The following is a 20,056-nucleotide window of genomic DNA, read 5'->3' on the forward strand; positions in this document are numbered from 1 at the left end:
AACAATTTGATCATGTGACCATGTAACATACAAATATTAGGCCTACTAATTTTCCAACTTTGATAACCATTGTGTTCATTTAAATTCACATAATAGAATGCAAAAGCAAGGTTTTCCTCTCTTTTGACAAAAGTTGAGTAAGTTTATTATCTATAAATTTTAAATCATTTCCCATCCATCTGGATATGTTTCACTTGGGGATTCTTTATTCCCTTATCTTCCTCTGACTCATGACAATGTATTTTAACCTTCCTTCTAGCTTTGTATCCAACATGTGGCCTGCCCCGGGGACAGTGAGCCAAGTTCAGTGGATCGTTTAGATTCTCACCCTGTACTTTCTCACTTCAAATAGTTTTGTAAAAATGTTTTCCCCATTTATCTTATGATTCAACTTACTCATTCTGTATTAATTTCTAAATTATACCTTACCTACGTTGAAAAGCAGGTGAGGTAGTTTTACCATAATCTCAACATAAAGCATCTATAAGATATATATGTATATATAATAGTTTATTCCATGCTGTTTTTAACTACAGAATTCACCAATTCCTGGGTCTTAATTGGTATTTGCCTTATGATTTCACCTCAATGACTTGGTTCTTTAGTTAGAACTTGAGTATTATGGGTCGTATCTTTCTTGGAGTTAGATCAGATCCTTCTTTGAGTTAGTGCCTTTCAGTGGCTTTATTTCATGATTGACTACCACCCTATTAGATTAATAATGAACTGTGATCTTCCTACTGTCTAACTTTGTGCTTCTAGACAAAGTCCTTCAGAAAATACGTGAGCTCTCTCCAGCTACAAATAAATGCTGCTTTTACTTGTGAAGAGAGAGACACCTGCCAGGAGTGATTGGACACAGACATTCACTGGGTTCTTGTCCTAGTATTTACTAACACTTCCAGTTAGCTTATGGTCACCCCACAGAAACTCTGGGGTAGGGTTTTGTTTTATTTCATTTTACTTCTGAGAAAATGAAAATCTTGGTAATTTGCTTGGCACAAATTTACTTGGTGTCCAAGAGCTAGGGCTTGAATTCAGTTCTTCATACTTAAGGTTAATTTCATCCTAATAAACCACATCTAGCCCACGAAAACCAGCCCAGCTCACTGCCATCCAGTTAATCCTGACTCCCGATGACCCCACACAGGGTGTCCAAGGCTCTTTATCTCTGTGGGAGTGGATAGCCTCATCTTACTTTTGAGGAGTGGCAGGTGGGTTTGAACCGCCCACCTTGCTGTTAGCAGCCTAATGGTTACCCAACAGTGCTCATGGGCTTCTGGAAACAGGTATAAAATCAAGCCTAAGACCAGAGTCAACACCCCGGATTGAACGGTGTGTTGCCCCACATGCCTCCTGAAAGTATCGGGACGCTTGTGAAACAGAAACCACTCACATTGAAGGATGGTCTTAGGCTTGCTGGGTCACTTGCTCTGCTATCCATGGGCCAAAGAGTCACACCATTCACATTAAACGGAACACTTCTGGAACTCAGCAGGACCCCTTAGGGCCCAAGGTGGCTGGGAGTGGGGGACGGGGAGAGGTGGTGTAATATAAGCACAGCGTAGGCACTGGAAAAAGCCATCCTCACATATTGCTAAGTGACCCAGTTGCTTCAGTCCCAAGTCGGTATACTAAACTGTTACGACTTTAAAGGCTACAAGCATCCTTTCTTCTATTTCCTGTTTCCTAAGATCTAGCATTGTGCCTGCTATACAGTGACCATATTTGCTGGGCTGGGGGAAAATTCGTTTTTACCGAAAATATAATAATTTTCCCTCTTCAGTCTAAGACCCTAGAATACCATGAGCGCATATACACTTCAAACGACATTGTAAAAACCTCTTTCTAGATGTCTTTATGTTTAGAATAAATAAGGTCTTTTATAAGCTTACAAATTCCATGGATTCTGCCCCTGACCTCAGAAAGGTCTATGTCAACTCATACCAGGTTGAATGCGTACCCGATTTAATTCATACCCGATTGAGTTCATACCGGACTGAATCAAGGTCTGAGTACAAGACACACAGTCAAAAGATATTACTCAGGCTTACAGAAAGTGTATTAAAAGACTTTCAGAATAGAAAACATTTAACATCACTGGTTTACTAGGAAGTAAAACATTGGATCAAAATGCACCAGTAAGTTTCAGGCCCATATTATGTCAAGTCCACCACTTGTCAGTGTGTCATACTGTGATGGCGTGTGTGCTGCTAGGATGTTGCAAGTGATGCCATCTATCTTTCAGGAGCCATCAAGGTAGTTCATGGTGGACAGGTTTTAGATGTACTTGCAGGCTACGACAGACTAGGCAACAAGGTCTAACAATCTAGTTCTGAACATTGGCCAACCCAAACCCGGTGAATCACAGCAGAATAGTGTCCGGCAGAGTGCTGGAGGATGGGCCCGCTTGGTTGCGAGGCACTGAAAAACACAGTGCGGCTGTAACAGTGAGCTCCACACTGCCAATGAGCGGGACCATGTTGCAGAAACCATTGTTCTCTGTTACAACAGAGCATGGCTTGTGCCATGAGTCAGAACCAACTCAGAGGCAGTTAACTATCTGCCAAGCGCTCTCTTGTCAATCACAGGGAACCCAGATTTTGTAAGGTATCACAGCGGCCTCATTATTGACTTTACAAGAAGAAGGACTAGTATCAACCCGCTTAAGTATTGGCAACTGCCTGGTACAGGCATAGCACACGGGGCAGATTGACACCTCCCACTCCGACTTTCTCTCCCAAGCCCTGGCAAATGCCGCCCACTAATTCTTTCTTAGAAAATGTGCAAAAAAGGATTTCCATAGAGGTCTTTGGAGAGTTCTTGTGACCTCATGTGTGTAATAGGCTGCTCTACGAACAACAAAGAGAGAGCGGCGTCTTGATTCTTCTGGCCATTGGAAGAGGGGAAACCCGAGAAAAGGAAAATTATACCCTGTAGGTGGTGTCAGTACTAAATTAAATTAAGGTCATATGTTTGGCTATGGCAGCTGTAATCTTTTGATTATTGAAGAGATTGTTGGTAATGAAGTACATTCGTAAGAAATATTTTTAGTGTATACTGCATATGTGTGCAAACTGTGAGATATGCACCTAATAAAATGATAGAGTTAGCAATTGCCTGGCACCTAAATCCATGCTTTTCAAACAGCTATTTATAGAAAGAAAAGTGATATTTAAGCTACGATAGTAGAATATTATAATCTGCCTTATATTACCTTAGATAATAGTCCCATATTTTAAAATAATGTAAAACATTCAATTATTTATTCACACCTAAGTTATATAAATTGGAAGATTTGGTATTGTGCTGAAAGAGAATTATTTTTCCCAAAGTAAGACCTCACTGTCACGGCTTAAAGAGATTGCTATGAAACAAGTTAAACTATAGATAAAAATAAACCAAACCAACATGAATTTTTAATCCACAAAAGAATTTTTATGGAGACATTAAAAACCACTATTAATTTTAATCTTCTCTTATGAAATGAAGCATCAGCGTGTCTGGCCATGCTAGGCGTTTCATATGTATTTCTCTTTCTGATAGGTCCTTAATGCTCTAACTAAAATCTCCGCAGACCTGGATGATGACCTCAGCCTGGGGAGAGCGTATGAAGCCATAGCCAAGGTCCTGCAGAGGTAAGCTAGCACATCCTTGTCTTGCTGTCCCCGTGGATGCACTCAGCTGTGAACAGCTGAAATTGTTTGAGGTCCGTCGCTTCTCATGATGGCCTGCTTAAATTTTAAGCAGCGCGCTTCTTAAGTGGCCCTCTCATGGGCAGTTATTTTAAACCAGCGCGGTGCTTTAAAAGATGCATCTACGCTCTTCTTTGTTCCTCTTGTTTTTGCATTATTTTCATTTTTAGTCCTCTTTAAGTTCAGTGATGACCCTGACTACCAGGGGAGAAGGGAAAAAGCAGGTCACCTCTCACAGGTTGAAAAGGCAGCCAGCACAGACAGACAGAGCATGCTTCAGTGAGTGTGGCTCACTATAACCTTTCCAGAGCTCTTCTTTGAGGAAAGTTTCTGTTTATGCTTCAGTTGTTCTTCTTCCATTTAGACGTCTGTCCTTTGAGCACATCTGGATTAAAGAATTGTCTGTTGCGAAGGCAACATGCCCATGATTTCATTTAAAAGAGAAAATGTAATAAAAGTACACATAAAGAACTCCTGACACATTTTCCGTGGCTTGCCTCACATACACACTTTGTATTGTGACTTTTGTGATTGCCATTTAAAGGTCGCATGATATAGTAGCATACCATTTAAGCCAAGCTGATAAAACTAAAAGTTCTTGAAGGCAAACCCATTGTCTGTGAGTCCCACTCATAGCCACCCTAAAGGACAAAATAGACTTGACCCATTCCCAGAGGTATGATCTTTACAAACGCAGACAAGCTCCATCTTTCTCCCACAGAGCAGTTGGTGCCTTCGAACTGGTAACCTTTCAGTTGGCAGATGAGAGCTTAACTGTGCTGCCGTGTCACCTACAGTTGACTATAAAGCAAAATCCAAACTCATTGCCATCAAATCAATGTAACTCCTAGTGATCCTACAGGACAGGGTAGAACGGCCCCTGTGGGTTTCTGAGAGGTAACTCTTTACTGGAGTAGAAAGCCCTGTATTTCCACTGAGGAGTGGCTGGGGGTTTCAAACCGGTGACCTTTCAGTCGGCAGATGAACACATAACCACTACAACACAAGGGCTCCCTTATATTTGAGCGTCGAGGCTTGCTTTTATAGAAGTTAGAGCTTTACAATAATGGCCACAATTATTTCAAGGACTAAAAAATCATAATATATATCGATGTTATTAACCCTACATTTTAATTTTTTTCTCATTTGTCATTCAGTTGTAAATACAAACATGTTTATTTAGTATAAGATAGCATTGTTTTCTGAGAGAGATTTAAGACGTTACGTGTCCAGGAAACTGAAAATATGTCATTCTGTAAAACAGTTAAAAAGTGTTCCTACTGGGATTCCAATTCAGACACCTATGGATTTATTCCAAACAAAACCTGCTCGAGCATGCCTCCATGCTAAAGGCAGCACGTGGATGGCTCAAGGAAAATTCTCCCAGTAGTTCAGGGATCTCAGTATCCTTAACCGTGAAACCGAACTCACCGCAATCCAATCAATTCCACCTCAGAGTGGCCCTACTAAAGGTTAGGGAAACTGTACCTCTTAATGAGAGCAGTAGCCTCATCTTTCTTTCAGGGAGCAGCTAGTGGGTTGGAACTGCCTGCTGTGACTGGAGTAGCTCAGTGCCTACTCAGTGCCTACTTAGTGGTGCCACAGCACCACTAAGGCTCCTCCCAGTCTTTGTAGGTGACTCAAATGGGAGGGGGTTGAGGGGGAACGTTCCTTCAAATCATTGGCTTCCAACAGGATGTTTGGCCAATTAAACTCAAAGAAGAGAAATCAGCTCAGCGGCAAGGGTTTTATGGCAATTGTTTTTATCCGGATTCCTGAGATGTTCTCAGAAGACTTGTGATGATAATGTAGGCTTATTAGGAAGAAGTGTGAGGACAATGGCAGACTGCATTGGTGAGGAAAATCCCAGTCAGGTTGCCCCGAGGATTTTGTCCCCATTTCAAACAATGTGTCTGGTCATTCTTCATCTTGTCTCTTGAGAATACTTTTTGTTCCCCAAACTCGGAGAACATATTCTATTTGAAACCTTTTTATTGTGAATTGGGTGAAGGTTTACAGAAAAGAAAGTCTGTTTTCCCTTCAATCCATACACATCCTGTTTCATTTCATTTATTCCAATCCCCACAATGAAACATCCCATCTTCCACTTCCTCCCTCTGTCTCCTGTTTCCATTTCTCCTTCCTTCCTAATCCTTCTGAACTTGGTCCTTGGGGGAATGTCAGCCCTTTGTTTTCAAAGGGCTGGCTGTTCTGAGGGGAGCATAGCCCCCTAAAACCATTGTCCTCTTGTAGACGGGCCTATCATGTGCTTGAAAACCGAGCCAGAGATGAAGGGTGACAAAGGGCCACAGTCTCCGGGTGCTTCCTGTCTCTCTCTGACCAATGAGCCTGGTCTATTTTATGATTTGGGGTTTAGGTTCACGTTTCTCTCCATGCTGTCCCGGACTTTCTTCTGTGATCCCTTCCAGATGAGTTGGGAGTGGCAGCTGGGCACCATCTAGTTCTTCTCATCTCCAAGTCATGGAGACTGATGTTCAAGGAACATAATTTGAGTAGCTCCAGGATTTCCAAACTGCCATTTTGACGTGGTGTGAATCAAAGAGAGCAGACTTCTTCAGGGGAGGGTTCGAGAGATGGAAACATTGCGTTTAGAAGTGTATAGACCTGGATGGGAACTACATCCAGGAACAACAGCTACACATTTTGATGTTTGGGTTTAATAAATATTTCTATTCTTTTACAGTAATGCTTTTTTACTTTTCCTCTTAAGTACGCTGAATACAATAGCATTGCTTAAAATATCACAAAAACCTGCACATGAACGTTTGTATTTATAATTGACAAGTGTTGGAAGCAACTAAGATGCTCTTCACTGGGTGAATGGATAAGGAACTGTGGTACACCCAGACAATGGAGTGTGTTATTTAGTGGTAAAAAAGATATAAGCTATTGAATTATGAAAATATTTGGATCAAACATAAATGCATATTCCCAAGTGAAATAAGCCAGTCTGAAAAGGCTATATACGCCATGATTCCAATTATACGAGGCTTGAACCCAAGCAAAACTATAAGCCTTTGCCTTTGAGTTGATTACAGAGTAGAACTGTCCCATAGGGTTTCCGAGTTGATCCTCATTATGGGGCAGACTGCTACATCTTTCTCCAAAGTGCCAACAGGCGAGTTCAAATTTTTTACCTCGGAACTCCTAACTATTGCACCCGAAGCTATTTGGCAATACTCTAAGTACTATGAAAACACCAGAAAGGGGCGGGGTAAAGGAACAAGTAGATAGCGCACAGGATATGTTAAGGGCAGTGAAACTATTCTGCTCAGTGCTGTTATGGTGGATACATGACATTGTCTATTTATCAAAACCTATTGGATGGATATATAAACCATTGAACTGATGTATACTTTGTTGTGTGTATATGCTCTACAACAATTTTTCTTTTTAATTAAACACACACACAAAGTGAAGAACTGGGAGTCAGACAGAGGTGATGCTAATCCCAGGTTCAGGTATAAGCATGAACAAAAACTCTCTGTTTCCTATCTAGATTGTTGCTGTTGTAAAAAAAAAATGTTTAATTTAGAAACCCTACCATACAGAGTAAATCTTAATATAAACTATGGACCTTAATTAATAATACTGTGTCAGTATCAAATCAATATGTATAAAACGGTTTTTATAAATAGCATTCCAATTGTGACCCTAAAGAATTAGAGCTAAAACTTCAGGGACAAATGCTTTGTTTCAGAAACATTTATTGAGCACGTATTATAAATGTTGGACTACCCTTTTGGTTATTGATGCCGGAGTGTCACTTCTCTGATGTCCTGATGTTCCAGGATTCAATATTTAGTTTTTATCACTAAACAAATCACCGTAAGTATTTAAAGTTGAGTAACCTTTAGAGGAGCCCCAGTGATATCGTGGACTACTCAATGGGTTGCTTGTTAACTGCATGTTCAAACCTGCCACCCACTCCCTGGGTTAGAGATAAGGCTGTGTCCTGCTGCAAAGGTTTACAGACTGCACCCCCCAAGGGGAAGTTCTACTCTGTCCTGTAGGGCCACGATGAGTCGTATTGGAGTCAAGGGCAATGGGGTTTGGTTGTTTTTTTTTTAGTGAGAATGACCTTTCACACAAAAGAATAGTCTCCACAGCAAATTGATACAAACTCCACCACCAGATAAAATTCATGGCCCTCGTAATTATGTTTGAAACTTTTGCATGCCTAAGGTTGTCTTTGTAGAATGTTCATCTGTTAAATTTGTGTCTCATCTAGAATATTTTAGCCTCTGCCCCAGGATTTGAATTTCAAATCTAATCTGTCCAAACCACAGTGTAAGTCAAGCAAACATCAGGGAAACGTCAGCAATGAAGATAGACAATGTAATATGTCTTTTTTGCTGCATTAGTATTATTGGGGAGGTAAGAGTGGGAAAGGATACAGGTGAATGTATACATTAGCGCTACAATTCCGTAGGCCATGGTTTGGGTAGAAAAGAGGTATCACTCTGTCCCAGTGCTCCCAACCACCCATCAGCGTGCTTGGAGCCAGTTTATAATAGAGGAAACAAACTGAATTCCAGAATTTCTCATCTACTAAAGAACACTTTGCTCAGCTAAATGGTCATTCCACAATACCCACCTTTCCAGCACGATCACTGAAGACAAACGTGTGCATAAGCAAATGTGGTGAAGATAGCTGATGGTGCCCAGCTATCAAAAAATATAATGTCTGGGGTCTTAAAGGCTTGAAGGTAAACAAGCAGCCATCTAGCTCAGAAGCAACAAAGCCCACAGGGAAGAAGCACACCAGCCTGTGTAACCACGAGATGTCTAAGGGATCAGGCAGCAGATACCAAAGAATAAAAACCATCATTGTGTGCTCACCTTCTCCATATAAACGCTGAAGATGAATGTGTGCATAAGTAAGTGGGTTGAGGAAGGCTGATGGTGCCCGGCTATCGAGAGATATAGCATCTGGGATCCTACTGGCTTAAAGATAAACAAGCGGCCATCTAGCCCAGAAGCAACAAAGTTCACATGGAAGAAACATACCAGCGTATGTGATCACGAAGGGTCGAGGGGACCAGGTATCAAGCACCAAAGGTAGGGAGGAAGGGGAATCATATCATTGTGAATGAGGGGAATGCATGATGGGGACCCAATGCCCATCTGTAGACAACTGGACATCCCTTGCAGAGGGGTAGTGGGAAAGAGATAGTCACTCAGGGTTCAATGTAGCATTGATGAAACTCACAACCTTCCTCTAGTTCTTAAACACTTCCTCCCCCCTACTATCATGATTCCAATTCTACCTTGCAAACTTGGTTAGACCAGAAGATGCACAGTGGTACAGATGGGAACTGGAAACACAGGGAATGCAGGACAGATGAATCCCTCAGAACCAGTGGTGAGAGTGGCGATACTGGGAGTGAAGAGGGAAGGATAGGGTAGAAATGGGGAACAGATCACAAGGATCTACATATAACCTCCTCTCTGGGGGATGGGCAACAGAAAGGTGGGTGGAGGGAGATGCCGGGAAGTATAAGATAAGATAAAATAATAATTTATAAATTATCAAGGGTTCATGAGGGAGCGGGGAGGGAGGGGAAAGGGGGGGGAAGAAAAACGAGGAGCTGATTTCAGGAGCCCAAGTGGAAAGCGAGAGTTTTGAGAATGATGAGGGCAACGAATGTATGAGTGTGCTTCACACAATTGATGTAAGTGTGGATTGTGATAAGAGTTGTTTGAGCCCCAATAAAATGATTTTTTTAAGTATCAATTTAACCATCAGTCATTTGTATGATGGATGTGGGGTCTAATATTTATAATGCTATGCCACGAAAGAGAACATTCAAGACATGCTTCTTGTGAGGCCACAGGGGGAAATTTGCTCCAGGGTCACAGTAAGCTATCCAATCCAAGTCTGCCATTACAATCTCAGTGTTGTCACTGGTCATGAGGGAACACTCAGAGCACTGTCAGACTTCAGAATATTCTTTCACCGTTAGTGGAAATAACCCAGGAGTAAGGCCCGTTGACAACCATATGGTTTACAATCAAGAGTTCTATACAGTAATACCCTGCATATCGCACAGCCAAAATAAATCATGTGCATTAAATCCTCAAAATGCTCTGATATAGATTTTATGGTCATTTTTAGAAAACTTCACCTTAAATCTTAACATTTTTTTGAGACAGATAGATAACAGGCAGATCCCTAGGTAGGTAGGTAGGTAAAAATTATGTAGGAAAATGAAATGATAAGATAACAGGATTTCCCCACAAACTTTTTGAAGTCCCGTGTAGATCTCATATTTTTTGGACATGTCATTAGGAGGTACCAGTCCTAGACATCATTCTTGCTACAGTAGAGGGGCAGGGCCAAAGAGGAAGACTTTCAACAAGATAGACTGATACAGTGGCTACAACAATGGATAACAGAAAAGGGGGTGAAGGGAGACACCGAAAGGGGCAAGATATGACAAAATAATAATCTATAAATTATCAAGGGCTCATGAGGGAGGTAGGAGCGGGGAGGGAGGGGAAAAAAAGAGGATCTGATGCCAAGGCCTTAAGTGGAGAGCAAATGCTTTGAAAATGATTAGGGCAAAGAATGTACAGATGTGCTTTATACAATTGATGTATGTATATGTATGGACTGTGATAAGAGTTGTATGAGCCCCTAATAAAATGTTTAAAAAACAAAACAAAATGTTTTAAAACTGATTATGGTGGTGATTATGCAACTCTTCTGGATGTAATTGAACCATCGAAGTCTATGAGATGTGAATTATATGCTAATAAAACAGTTGAAAATAATAATAATAAAAAACATAGCACTGGGGATGCGGATGGCCTGGAACCGTGAGAGTTTCATTCTGTTTGCGCATAGGCTCACTCGCTCTAAGTGTGTACCTACTTCTCAGCACCGAATAACGCCATATGTACAAAGAGATTCTGTTTGTAGCCCTCAACGGTCTTTCTCGGGTTAGTAGCCACAGGAAATAGAGCACAGGCGAAATAGAGAGGAGATTGTGGCGGTGGCGGCTGAGAAATAAATCAAGCTGCGTTTGAAGTTAGCATCCCCTCTAAATCTCTTTTTCCTAACCTGTACACAAGTTTCACTAATGGTAGCCCTCACTCTATAAACATATTTTATCTCTTTAAGGGAAATGGAAGAGGATAGCCAGGTCGAGGATAAGTGTGTGTCGAAGGCCATCAGCCGAGCATGCATGAAAGGTGAATAAAATCTAAGGCTAGAGGCCCCTAAAATGGTTATAAGAATTTACACTGAGCCTTCAATTGAAAGCACACCACATTCCATCGAGACTGAGGACTTGGTGCTACTAGACTGGTGCTGGTGTTGAAAGAGTTATTGCTGAAGGCCTTAATAGTGAGAAGGTTCACTAGTCTTGATTTTGTGTGAATAATAGTAATTTCACATGACTTAAACAGCATTTTTTCCCCGACTCGTAGGGAAATAAAGTTGATATTCTGAAATAATTGTACCAATCGCCTCATGACAACAATAAAAGCCCAGAATGTTCCCAAACAGGATTATGGTTCACAAAGAAAAGGAAAATCAAATTAAGAGATCACAAAATATTAGTATATAGTCATTCAATTTGAATAATTAAAGAAGGAGGGACAGCCCCCATTTTCCTTACAGCGTCATTTTCATCCCCTGACTTACTGAAAAAAAGATCTATCACAAATTCTCCAGCCTAACCATGATTACTTTTTAAAAGAACTTGGGGGAAGACAGAATGAGAAGTGTTCAAGATATACTAGTCACATCCAGCCTGTGTCTAGGTTTAGCCCATACCTATTGTAAATTTTCTTGTGAACGAGGGTTAAATTATTTCCTAGAAAGCTTTTACACCACAGAGATCTTTAAATCAATCAGTACAAAGTTTCAAGTGTGAAAATTACCCTCCTGGTTATTAATTTCTTTTTGCTTGAGAGAAGTGGTATGCCTGGTAATTTCCATATAGTCTTTAAACTGGAACATCCAGTCTTTGAGGCAAAATTTCCTTTAAAAAATTTTTTTAAGATTCCCCACCCCCCAAATACATCAAAACAGTTCTATTAAACCTGAAATTAAGAACAGCTTTTTACATTTTCTCCTGTCCCTGATTCCATTTGCCCTCATTACTTTCATCTGTGGCCCACAAACTTGTTGGCACAATCAGCAAACCCCTGGGCGGCTGCTTCATCTCTGCTCTATTTGATTTCTTCTCTCTGAGTAAATGATTAAGTTTTCATGCATTGGTTCAACCAAAATCTATGTTCACTCAACCACATCCTTTATTGATTACTTCTACAGCAAACAGTAGGCCAAGTGTGATATACATAATTGGACAGTTGTCAGGGGATGTGGGTGTTAGCAGTCCTGTGTTCCCAGTTGGAAACTGGAATCACCTTGATACACAAATATTCTGCACTGTTTCATTCCCATTCTTTGGACCGAGGCGTCCTCCTCTTCAGAATATATGTTTTTAACTCTCTGAGGTCTGGTTGAGTGAATTTAGTGATTATCCCCTATAATATGCTGTTCAAGTTGCACCTGTGCACTGCATATAGAAAACGGGAATTAATATTTGTCTAACATTGTAACCTTGTCCTTTAACTTATACAAATAATCTGTAGCCATTCGGTAAGAAAATATTTGATATTTTTCCCCTTTCCAAAGGAAGATTGGCTTCACAACCCAGCGCTAACTTTTAAATTTGAAGACCATTTAACCAGCATAAAACGTTGCTATTCAGATGCTGTGTGGACTTTGATGGGGGAGAGAACTGAATGGTCACTGCAGAGTGCATATAGTTTATAAGAGAAAGACTCTTCGGCCGCATTGTTTTTTAGGGCAAGATTCAAAGCCTTCCGGATGTTGTGGAGGGGCGTTTCTCCTGCGGGAGAGAAGACAACATGAGTCGCCCAGCAACAGTTTCAGTCATACTCTTTTGTATTTCTAGTTCTCTGAAGTGGCTTTGGGGTTTTTGTTCTTTTAATGTTTTATATGTTGTGATTTAACAACCCTGGCAGTCCAAACCTAATTCAAAATGTACTTCCATCAAAAATGTATCAGGTTTTGAAGCCTGAACTTAATAGATAAGCACTACTGACTTTATTTTAGCTTTAAAAAACGCACAATTACAATTTCCCCCTAAAGTCTTTAATTGATATGCAAAGGAGCCTCCTTTTAAAATCAATTCATTTTAATATTATCGTCCAGAAAATAGGCTGCAATGTTAATGTCAATTTGGTAAACGCGTTTTCTCCTTTGAAATGCTCAAACTTGCTTAAATGTTTAAGTATTGTTTCCTTCATTTAGAAAATCATATTATTTCCTTTATTTGTTATACCTCTGAGTTCTCTTAATGCCTCCCTTTAAGCTCACTGCCTCAAGTTGGTTTGTCTCATCACAACCCTACAGGACAGGGTGGAACTGCCTCTGTGGGCCGTGGTAGCTTTGTTTCCTTGAGACATGGTGGTGATAGCTATGGCTGACTGAATTCATTTTTGGTAGGAAGGTAGATAGAAATGTTTAAAACCCTATGACTGTAAGTTGGAAACACATTCACACAGGTCATTTTAAGATTTCTATGAGTTGGAATTGATGACAAAGCATATATATCTATGTGGATGCATCTATATTTGTGAACATATATAATTTTCTATATACATGTATATATCACATACCACCATGTGCTATTTTTGTAAGCACATTATGCCAACTAGTTTATGTTGCTAGCTTCAGTTATGACTAAGAAGACCTCATTAGAGTGTTGAGCTAATACACTATAATTATCGACTTGAATAAAACAAATGCAGTTTTGATTGTTTATTTTCCAATTACCAGAGGACTACAAAACCCAGTTCATGATTTCTTGACCACGACTTATATTATGAAATTATGATCAAAAGAATCATTCTCAGACTTTCTTCATCAACATAAGTAGGAAATTAAAGAACATGAACAGAGCAAAATAAAATGAGCAGAATCATGTCATTTCCCTCTAATATGGGAGGGTTGGTAAATGAAGCCAAACTTCAGCCTGGAAATATCATGAGACACGCTATACATGGGTGTGCTGTGCCAGAAATGTTTCAGTTAATTTAATCATTTGTATACCACACATTGCATGTGTGGTAACATCATTTGTGAAAACACAGTATACACCCACATACACACACAAGCAGTCTTATAAACGTTTGTTGAAAAATGAAATTTGAAAATAAAAAATACCAATAATATGAGAAGTCACCAGGAGCCACATTAGGACAGCATGATGGACGCCTGATGACTTTCCATTGAAACGGTTGCAAACTCACCCTTGTTTGAGAAGAGAAATAAGCAGGAGCATGTCTTGTGGTGGAGAAGGACTCTCTGGGGAAGCTTTCCCAGGCATTTTTCTGCCAAAGCTTTAGCGAGCTCTCTCAAAACATTCTCATAATAAGCAGATGCTACTGTTCTTTGACCCTCCAGAAAGTCACAAGCAAAATGACTGGAGCATCCAAAAGAACAGTCACCATGAGTTTTGCTCTTGGCTAGTCTGCTTTTGTCTTGCCTGGACAAGTTCCACCCCTCGGGGACCATTTCTTTAATGATGCTTTGTCTTCAGGATTGTGCTGGTAAAGCCAATGACCGCTTCATCTCTGACGACAATTCTCTCAATTCTCCCAAGAGAATTGATCCCACTTTAAAAGTTTTTTTTTCCATTGAAAGTTCTGCTCTTGGCACCCCCAAATCAGAAAGGTTTTAACTTTAATTTTCAGTTCAATTTGTGTAAGCTAAACTAATTGAGATGTCTATGATGTTGGCCAAGAGCCCTTGTGGTGTAGTGGGTGATGTTTTGTGTTGCCAACTACCAGGTCAGCAATTCAAACCCACCAGCCACTCCACTGGACAGGGAGGAGGCTTCCCACATCATAAGGAATTCATCCTGGAAACTCACAGAAGCAGTTCTACTGTGTCTTAAAGGGTCCTCGGAGCCGGAGCTGATTCCATCGCAGTGGGTTGGTCTGGCTATTTTTCCTGTCATTAATCATTACTCCGTTTCAATTAAGGCAAGAACAACATTGTTCCCTTGCATTTTCATGTGTTTTGTTTGCTGCTGTAGGCATAACCTTTAATGTCCTCTCATCCTTTCTTAAAACTCATTTCCATTTGGGGGCAGTGCCTCCATAAACTCTTTATAAAGCATGAATGATTCCACTATTCTTCCTCCTAAGCTTTACCATAAATTTGATGGTTACGCTTGCTTCAATGTTAGCAGAATTCATATTGCTCAGGAAGGGGCTCTTGTCAAACTCTCATTCTTCTTAATGCCTGAAACCGAGTCCGACTCAGATGCAGTATGACGAGTTAGCACAAATTTATTTCTGTGCAAAACATTGGAATTCATGCACAGTGTTTTCTAATAGGCATTTCCCCATGTGTGCCTGCACACACACACACACACACACAACACCTAATAATAACAACATATGTTTTATCTATCACTTCTCTATAATTACATAGGCTTGTGAATAAAAGCCATCTCAGAAGCCCACACAGGCCGTTCTACTCTGTCCTAGGGGTCCCTGTGTGTCAGAAATGGCTCTGCGGCAGTGAGTGTTTAGTTTTAGGCGCCTTAAAGTTTGGCTCCAATTCAGAGAGGCCCTACTGCCGAGCAGAACGAGAACCATGCCCAGTCCTGTCCCACCATCACAATTGTTGCTCTCTTTGAGGCCGTTGTTGTACCTATTGCATAATACATCTCATCAAGGGTCTTCCATTTTGCTGCCCTTACCTGTTATCAACCACCACGTCCTTTTCCAAGGACCGTCCTCGCCTGGTCACGTGTCTAAAGTACATGAGATGCAGGCTCGCCACCCTCACTGCTAAGGAACTACCTGGCTGTGCTTTTCGAAGCCCGATGTGTGTGACCTCCTGGCGGTGTCTGGTGCTTTCACCAGTCTTCACCGACACCATCGTTCAAAAGCAATCGGTGTTCCCTCTTCCATACTCCCGTCCCCTTTGTAATGCGTATGAGAACATCAAGAACAGCTGACTCCTGTCAGGCACACTGTAACCCTCCCAGTGGCATCTTCGCTACTTAGCACTTTAAAGAGATCGTTTGCAGCAGATTTGTGTAAAGCAAAACGTCATTTGTTTTCTTGACTGCAGCTTCCATGGGTGCTGATCGTGGATGCAAGTAAAATGAAACCCATGATAACTTCGGTGTTTTCGCTGTTTAGCGTGATGCAGCTTGCTTATTGATCCGGGAGTGAGAGTATCGCCCATACTGAAGGCTGGAGACTTTGCTCGTCATGAACAAATGCAGCAAGTCTTCCTTATTTTCAGTAAGATGCTCCTCTGAGTAGCACAGGTCGTTGGAGTCTTCCTCCATTCCAGATACCTCATTCTTCAAATAGTCAGTCTCCTCACATCATCTGTTGAGCACGGGATAAATAAATATGTGAAAGACTGATGCATGCTTTTCCCACTTCTAACGTTGCATCCCTCTATTCTGTTGGATCTAACGGTCTATTGGTCCATATGCTGATGCGGCGTGAGCACTGTTTAATTAATTCTCCAGAATCCCCATACGACAGAATACTGTCCATAATTTGCTATCAACTCTTCAACTTTATGTTAAAATTTATTACATATGTATATCTATACAACTTGTGTGTATATAGAGATAGCATTATATACATATTTAAGTTTTTAACTCAGGGTACTTATGGTCATTTTAAAAATAAGAAAACTAAAATGGGAAAAAATATAGATATGGTCAGTTATTCAGCAAATAGGTTAAGTTGTGCTTCTAACCTAGGCCTTGTTAATACTCACCCTAGTATATTTTGCCTTTTAAATAACTTATTTTTATGAACATATCAAAACATATATATATATATATACATATCATCTCGATTTTATATACACACACACACACATATCATCTCAATTAAACCGTGAGAGGTTATGCAAGTTGCTACCTCTAATCTGCCCTTGCATGCTTAAAGGGAACCTTTTTGAAATTGCTTTCTTAACTTGAGGCCTATCCCTTTAAGTAGCTCCAGTAACCGCACATCATCGTTTAAAAGATAGGTTTGATAGTTGGAAACAGCTGGAGGTTGGGGGGGGGGGGAAATGGTGTCACAATTTTAAAATAATCTCTATAGGTAAATTTGAGGGGGGCAGGAATCATGAAATTGTTTCTGAGTGTTCTATAACAAAGTAATGTGAAGAGGTTTACAAAAAGATCCAAGAAATGCTCAGACTTCTTGAAAGTAGATACTTGGAGGGAACTGCACGTCTCTGCATTTTAAGGAAACCTGGAAATTGGAAACGTAGATCTGGAGTAAATCAAACCCATCGCAACACCACTGACTTGATTCTGATGCAGATCAGCCCTCACGGGGCTTCCTGAGACTGAGAATCGTTTAGGTGGCAGACAGCCTCGTCTTCCTCCGGCGGAGTGGCCAGTGGTATGCGAAATTGCTAGTAGCGTGCCATCGGACAGAGGGGAGAAGAAGCCTGGAACAGAATGGTGGAAAAAGGTAACTTTGGGCAGGCAGAAGCCTCAAAGTTCATGAGAGATACTGGATAAGTAGCAAGCGAATTGAGAGTCAGAGAAGACCTAAGACGGAATGACAGCACAGTCTTGAGAGAAAGAAGAGTTGCGTATCAGTGATAACTCCCATCCTGCATGTTGAAGAAGACCTGGAAGAGCAAGGGGGGGAAAAGAACAAAAGTAAAGACACACACTAGGCACTTTATGTCGCTCATAATGGAAAGTGGACGCCCAAAAGGCATACTTCTTTTTGTTATCTCTATATATTCCCCACTGTATTCATGAGAACCTGAATCAAAATTCCGTATGGATTTTCCTGCTGAATAGATCATGTAAACAGAATCAAGTGATATGTGATCTTTTGGGACTGACTTCGTTCACTTAGTCTGCTCTCCAGGTTCCCCTCTGCTGGGACTTGCTTTCACCGCATATGCTGGCATTCCTTTCCATGGATGAAGCTCCACGGTATGGAGGGACCACATGTTATTCCGCTCCTTGGCTAACATCACCAATGTTTATATGCACATCCATGTCTAAACTACTATGGGGGAGCGTGTTTTCTTTTCTTTTGGATGTCTGGATTACATGGGAACGACATAAAGGTTTTGAGAAGTCCAGGAAGGAAAGGAGTGCTTGGAAATGGACTGTGGCTGTCATTGTACATTGCTGTTTGATGTAATTGAACTATGGAATAATATGATATATGTATTAACTCCCAATAAATAAAGGGAGAAAATGCTTTGTGGAGCTACTAAATTACTTCCCAAAGCAAATTCCAGGATTTGGTGTTCCCACAAACAATTCAGAAGAGCTAGAAGGTTTAAGTGTTGACTCACCACATTCTCCTACAAGGACAAGTCACCTCTGTGTTTAGCATTCACACCATAAACCTCATTATTTTTCTAAAGCAAATACACGTACTGTCTTCTCACTGTGATGCTAAGACTGTAGCCCGATGCTTTTCTATGTTCTTTGTTCCAGCCAAAGAGAAATTCAAGGAGCCATTAAATGCTTGAAAAAAGTTCTGGAAATTGCAAGAAACACCTTCCAAAACCTAGATATTGTGCGAGCAAGTACAATGCTTGGAGACATTTACAATGAAAAGGTAAGGATTGGTAGTTCCTCTTTTTACAGAGAAATTTTCAGAGTTTAAAAATTCTATTCGTATTTGTTCCTCACCTTCCCACAGGGTGTTCTCCGAAATGTCCCAGAGCCCCTCCCCTGGATACAGGATCTAGGAGAGGGGCGAAGCAGTAATTGCGGAGAGAAATGCTTCTTTCTAGTTCTTTGACAGATACCACAAGTTTCCAGTGGTGTGATAATGGGACCCTGATTAATATCTTCACAGCCAAAAACCAATTCTAAATGATTTGGGATTTGAGAAACATTCAAATCCAACCGAACTTTATGGTAACAGTGGGCTCTGTCTTTTATTATAATTACATTCATCTTCCTCACTTTAAATTCTTGCTGTAGTCATCTAGCTGTGCGAACTACTTCAGGTAACTCAAGAGAGGAAAAAACAATTCCAAGAGTAATTCATAAGAAAATATGGAATTTTAGTAATTGATAGGTAATATGGGAGCGAAGGGAAAGAAGAGGAAATTTTCTAAAGTAAAAATGTGTCATTCAAGAAACCATTTATTATTTAGTAAACTGTATTGATTATAGTAAAGAGCTTTGTAACAATGTGGATTAACTATTGGCCTGCTACGTACAAAGTTGGTAGTTCAAACTCACCAAGAGCTCCTCAGAATAAAGATCAGGCTGACTGCTCCTATATAGACTGTCAATTTTGGGAATCCTATATAGCATTGCCAGGAGTCAGAATTGTGGCTTGACTATTGGTCATGATGCCATTGTGCTTTTCAGGTGCCATCAGTGCACTCTGATTCATGGAGACCCTCTTATACAACAGAAAGAAACACCACTGACCATGGGTGAAGGGCGAAGGTGGGGCAAAAGGTGGAGAAAGGAGGAACCGATCGCAATGATCGGCGTATACCCCCTCCGCCCCAGGTCGGGGGGATAAACAACAGAAACTTGGGTGAAGGGAGACAGCAGACGGTGTAAAATATGAAAATAAAAATAATTTATAAATTATCAAGGGTTCACAGGTTGGGAGGGTGGGGGAAGAAGGGGAGGGGAAAGGGAGCTGATACCAAGGGCTCAAGGAGAAAGAACATGTTCGGGAAATGATGATGGCAACACATGTACAAATGTGCGTGATACAATGGATATATTGTTATAATAGCCCCCAATAAAATGATTTATTAAAATGAATTTTTTAAAAGAATGATAAATAAATAGATGGAAACAATGGTAGTAAACAAAGGCAAAAGAAAAGAAGCACCACCGATCATGAGTCATCCTTAAACCTGTTACATTTGCACCCTCGGTTGCAGCCACTGGGCCCGAGCATCTTCCTCCTTTTCACGTGCACTTAGCTTTCCCCGATTTTGATCTCTCATAGCTGCATTCTCTGCCACAAGCAGTCCCATGAGAGAGGCAGGCATTTTCTTTTTGTCGTTTTTGTTTCAACCATGAATAGGAACTATCACTTCATGAGAATAGTGATCAGGAGTTTTTATACTTAGTCTTATTGTTGAGAAACTGTGTCTATTAATTATAAGCATTAGTCCGGATACTAAGCTGCTATTTCACTTACAAAATCTGTAATCTGCTGACCCCAGGTGGGGGGAAGAGTGGCTGAGGATGCTTGGGGGGACATTAGGTGGGGATGTCTTTAGTGACATGCCACAGGTGGGCACTGGGGGTACCCCAGGAACTCGGGCCAGGAGCCCTGGAATGCTGGGA

At 40.8% G+C, this 20,056-nt stretch overlaps 1 protein-coding gene across 1 annotated transcript in view; it reads left to right on the forward strand.

Moving 5' to 3' along the window:
* The window catches only part of TTC29 (tetratricopeptide repeat domain 29), a 181,134-nt gene that overhangs the window by 140,071 nt on the left and 21,007 nt on the right, over positions 1–20,056 (forward strand). Inside the window, exons 7-8 of the mRNA XM_075543526.1 lie at positions 3,547–3,638; positions 18,221–18,344. Of these exons, the coding sequence (XP_075399641.1) occupies positions 3,547–3,638; positions 18,221–18,344 (216 nt within the window). The remainder of the gene's footprint in view (positions 1–3,546; positions 3,639–18,220; positions 18,345–20,056) is intronic.

Source organism: Tenrec ecaudatus, chromosome 3 (assembly GCF_050624435.1).
Source record: "Tenrec ecaudatus isolate mTenEca1 chromosome 3, mTenEca1.hap1, whole genome shotgun sequence".
NCBI lineage: Eukaryota > Metazoa > Chordata > Mammalia > Afrosoricida > Tenrecidae > Tenrec > Tenrec ecaudatus.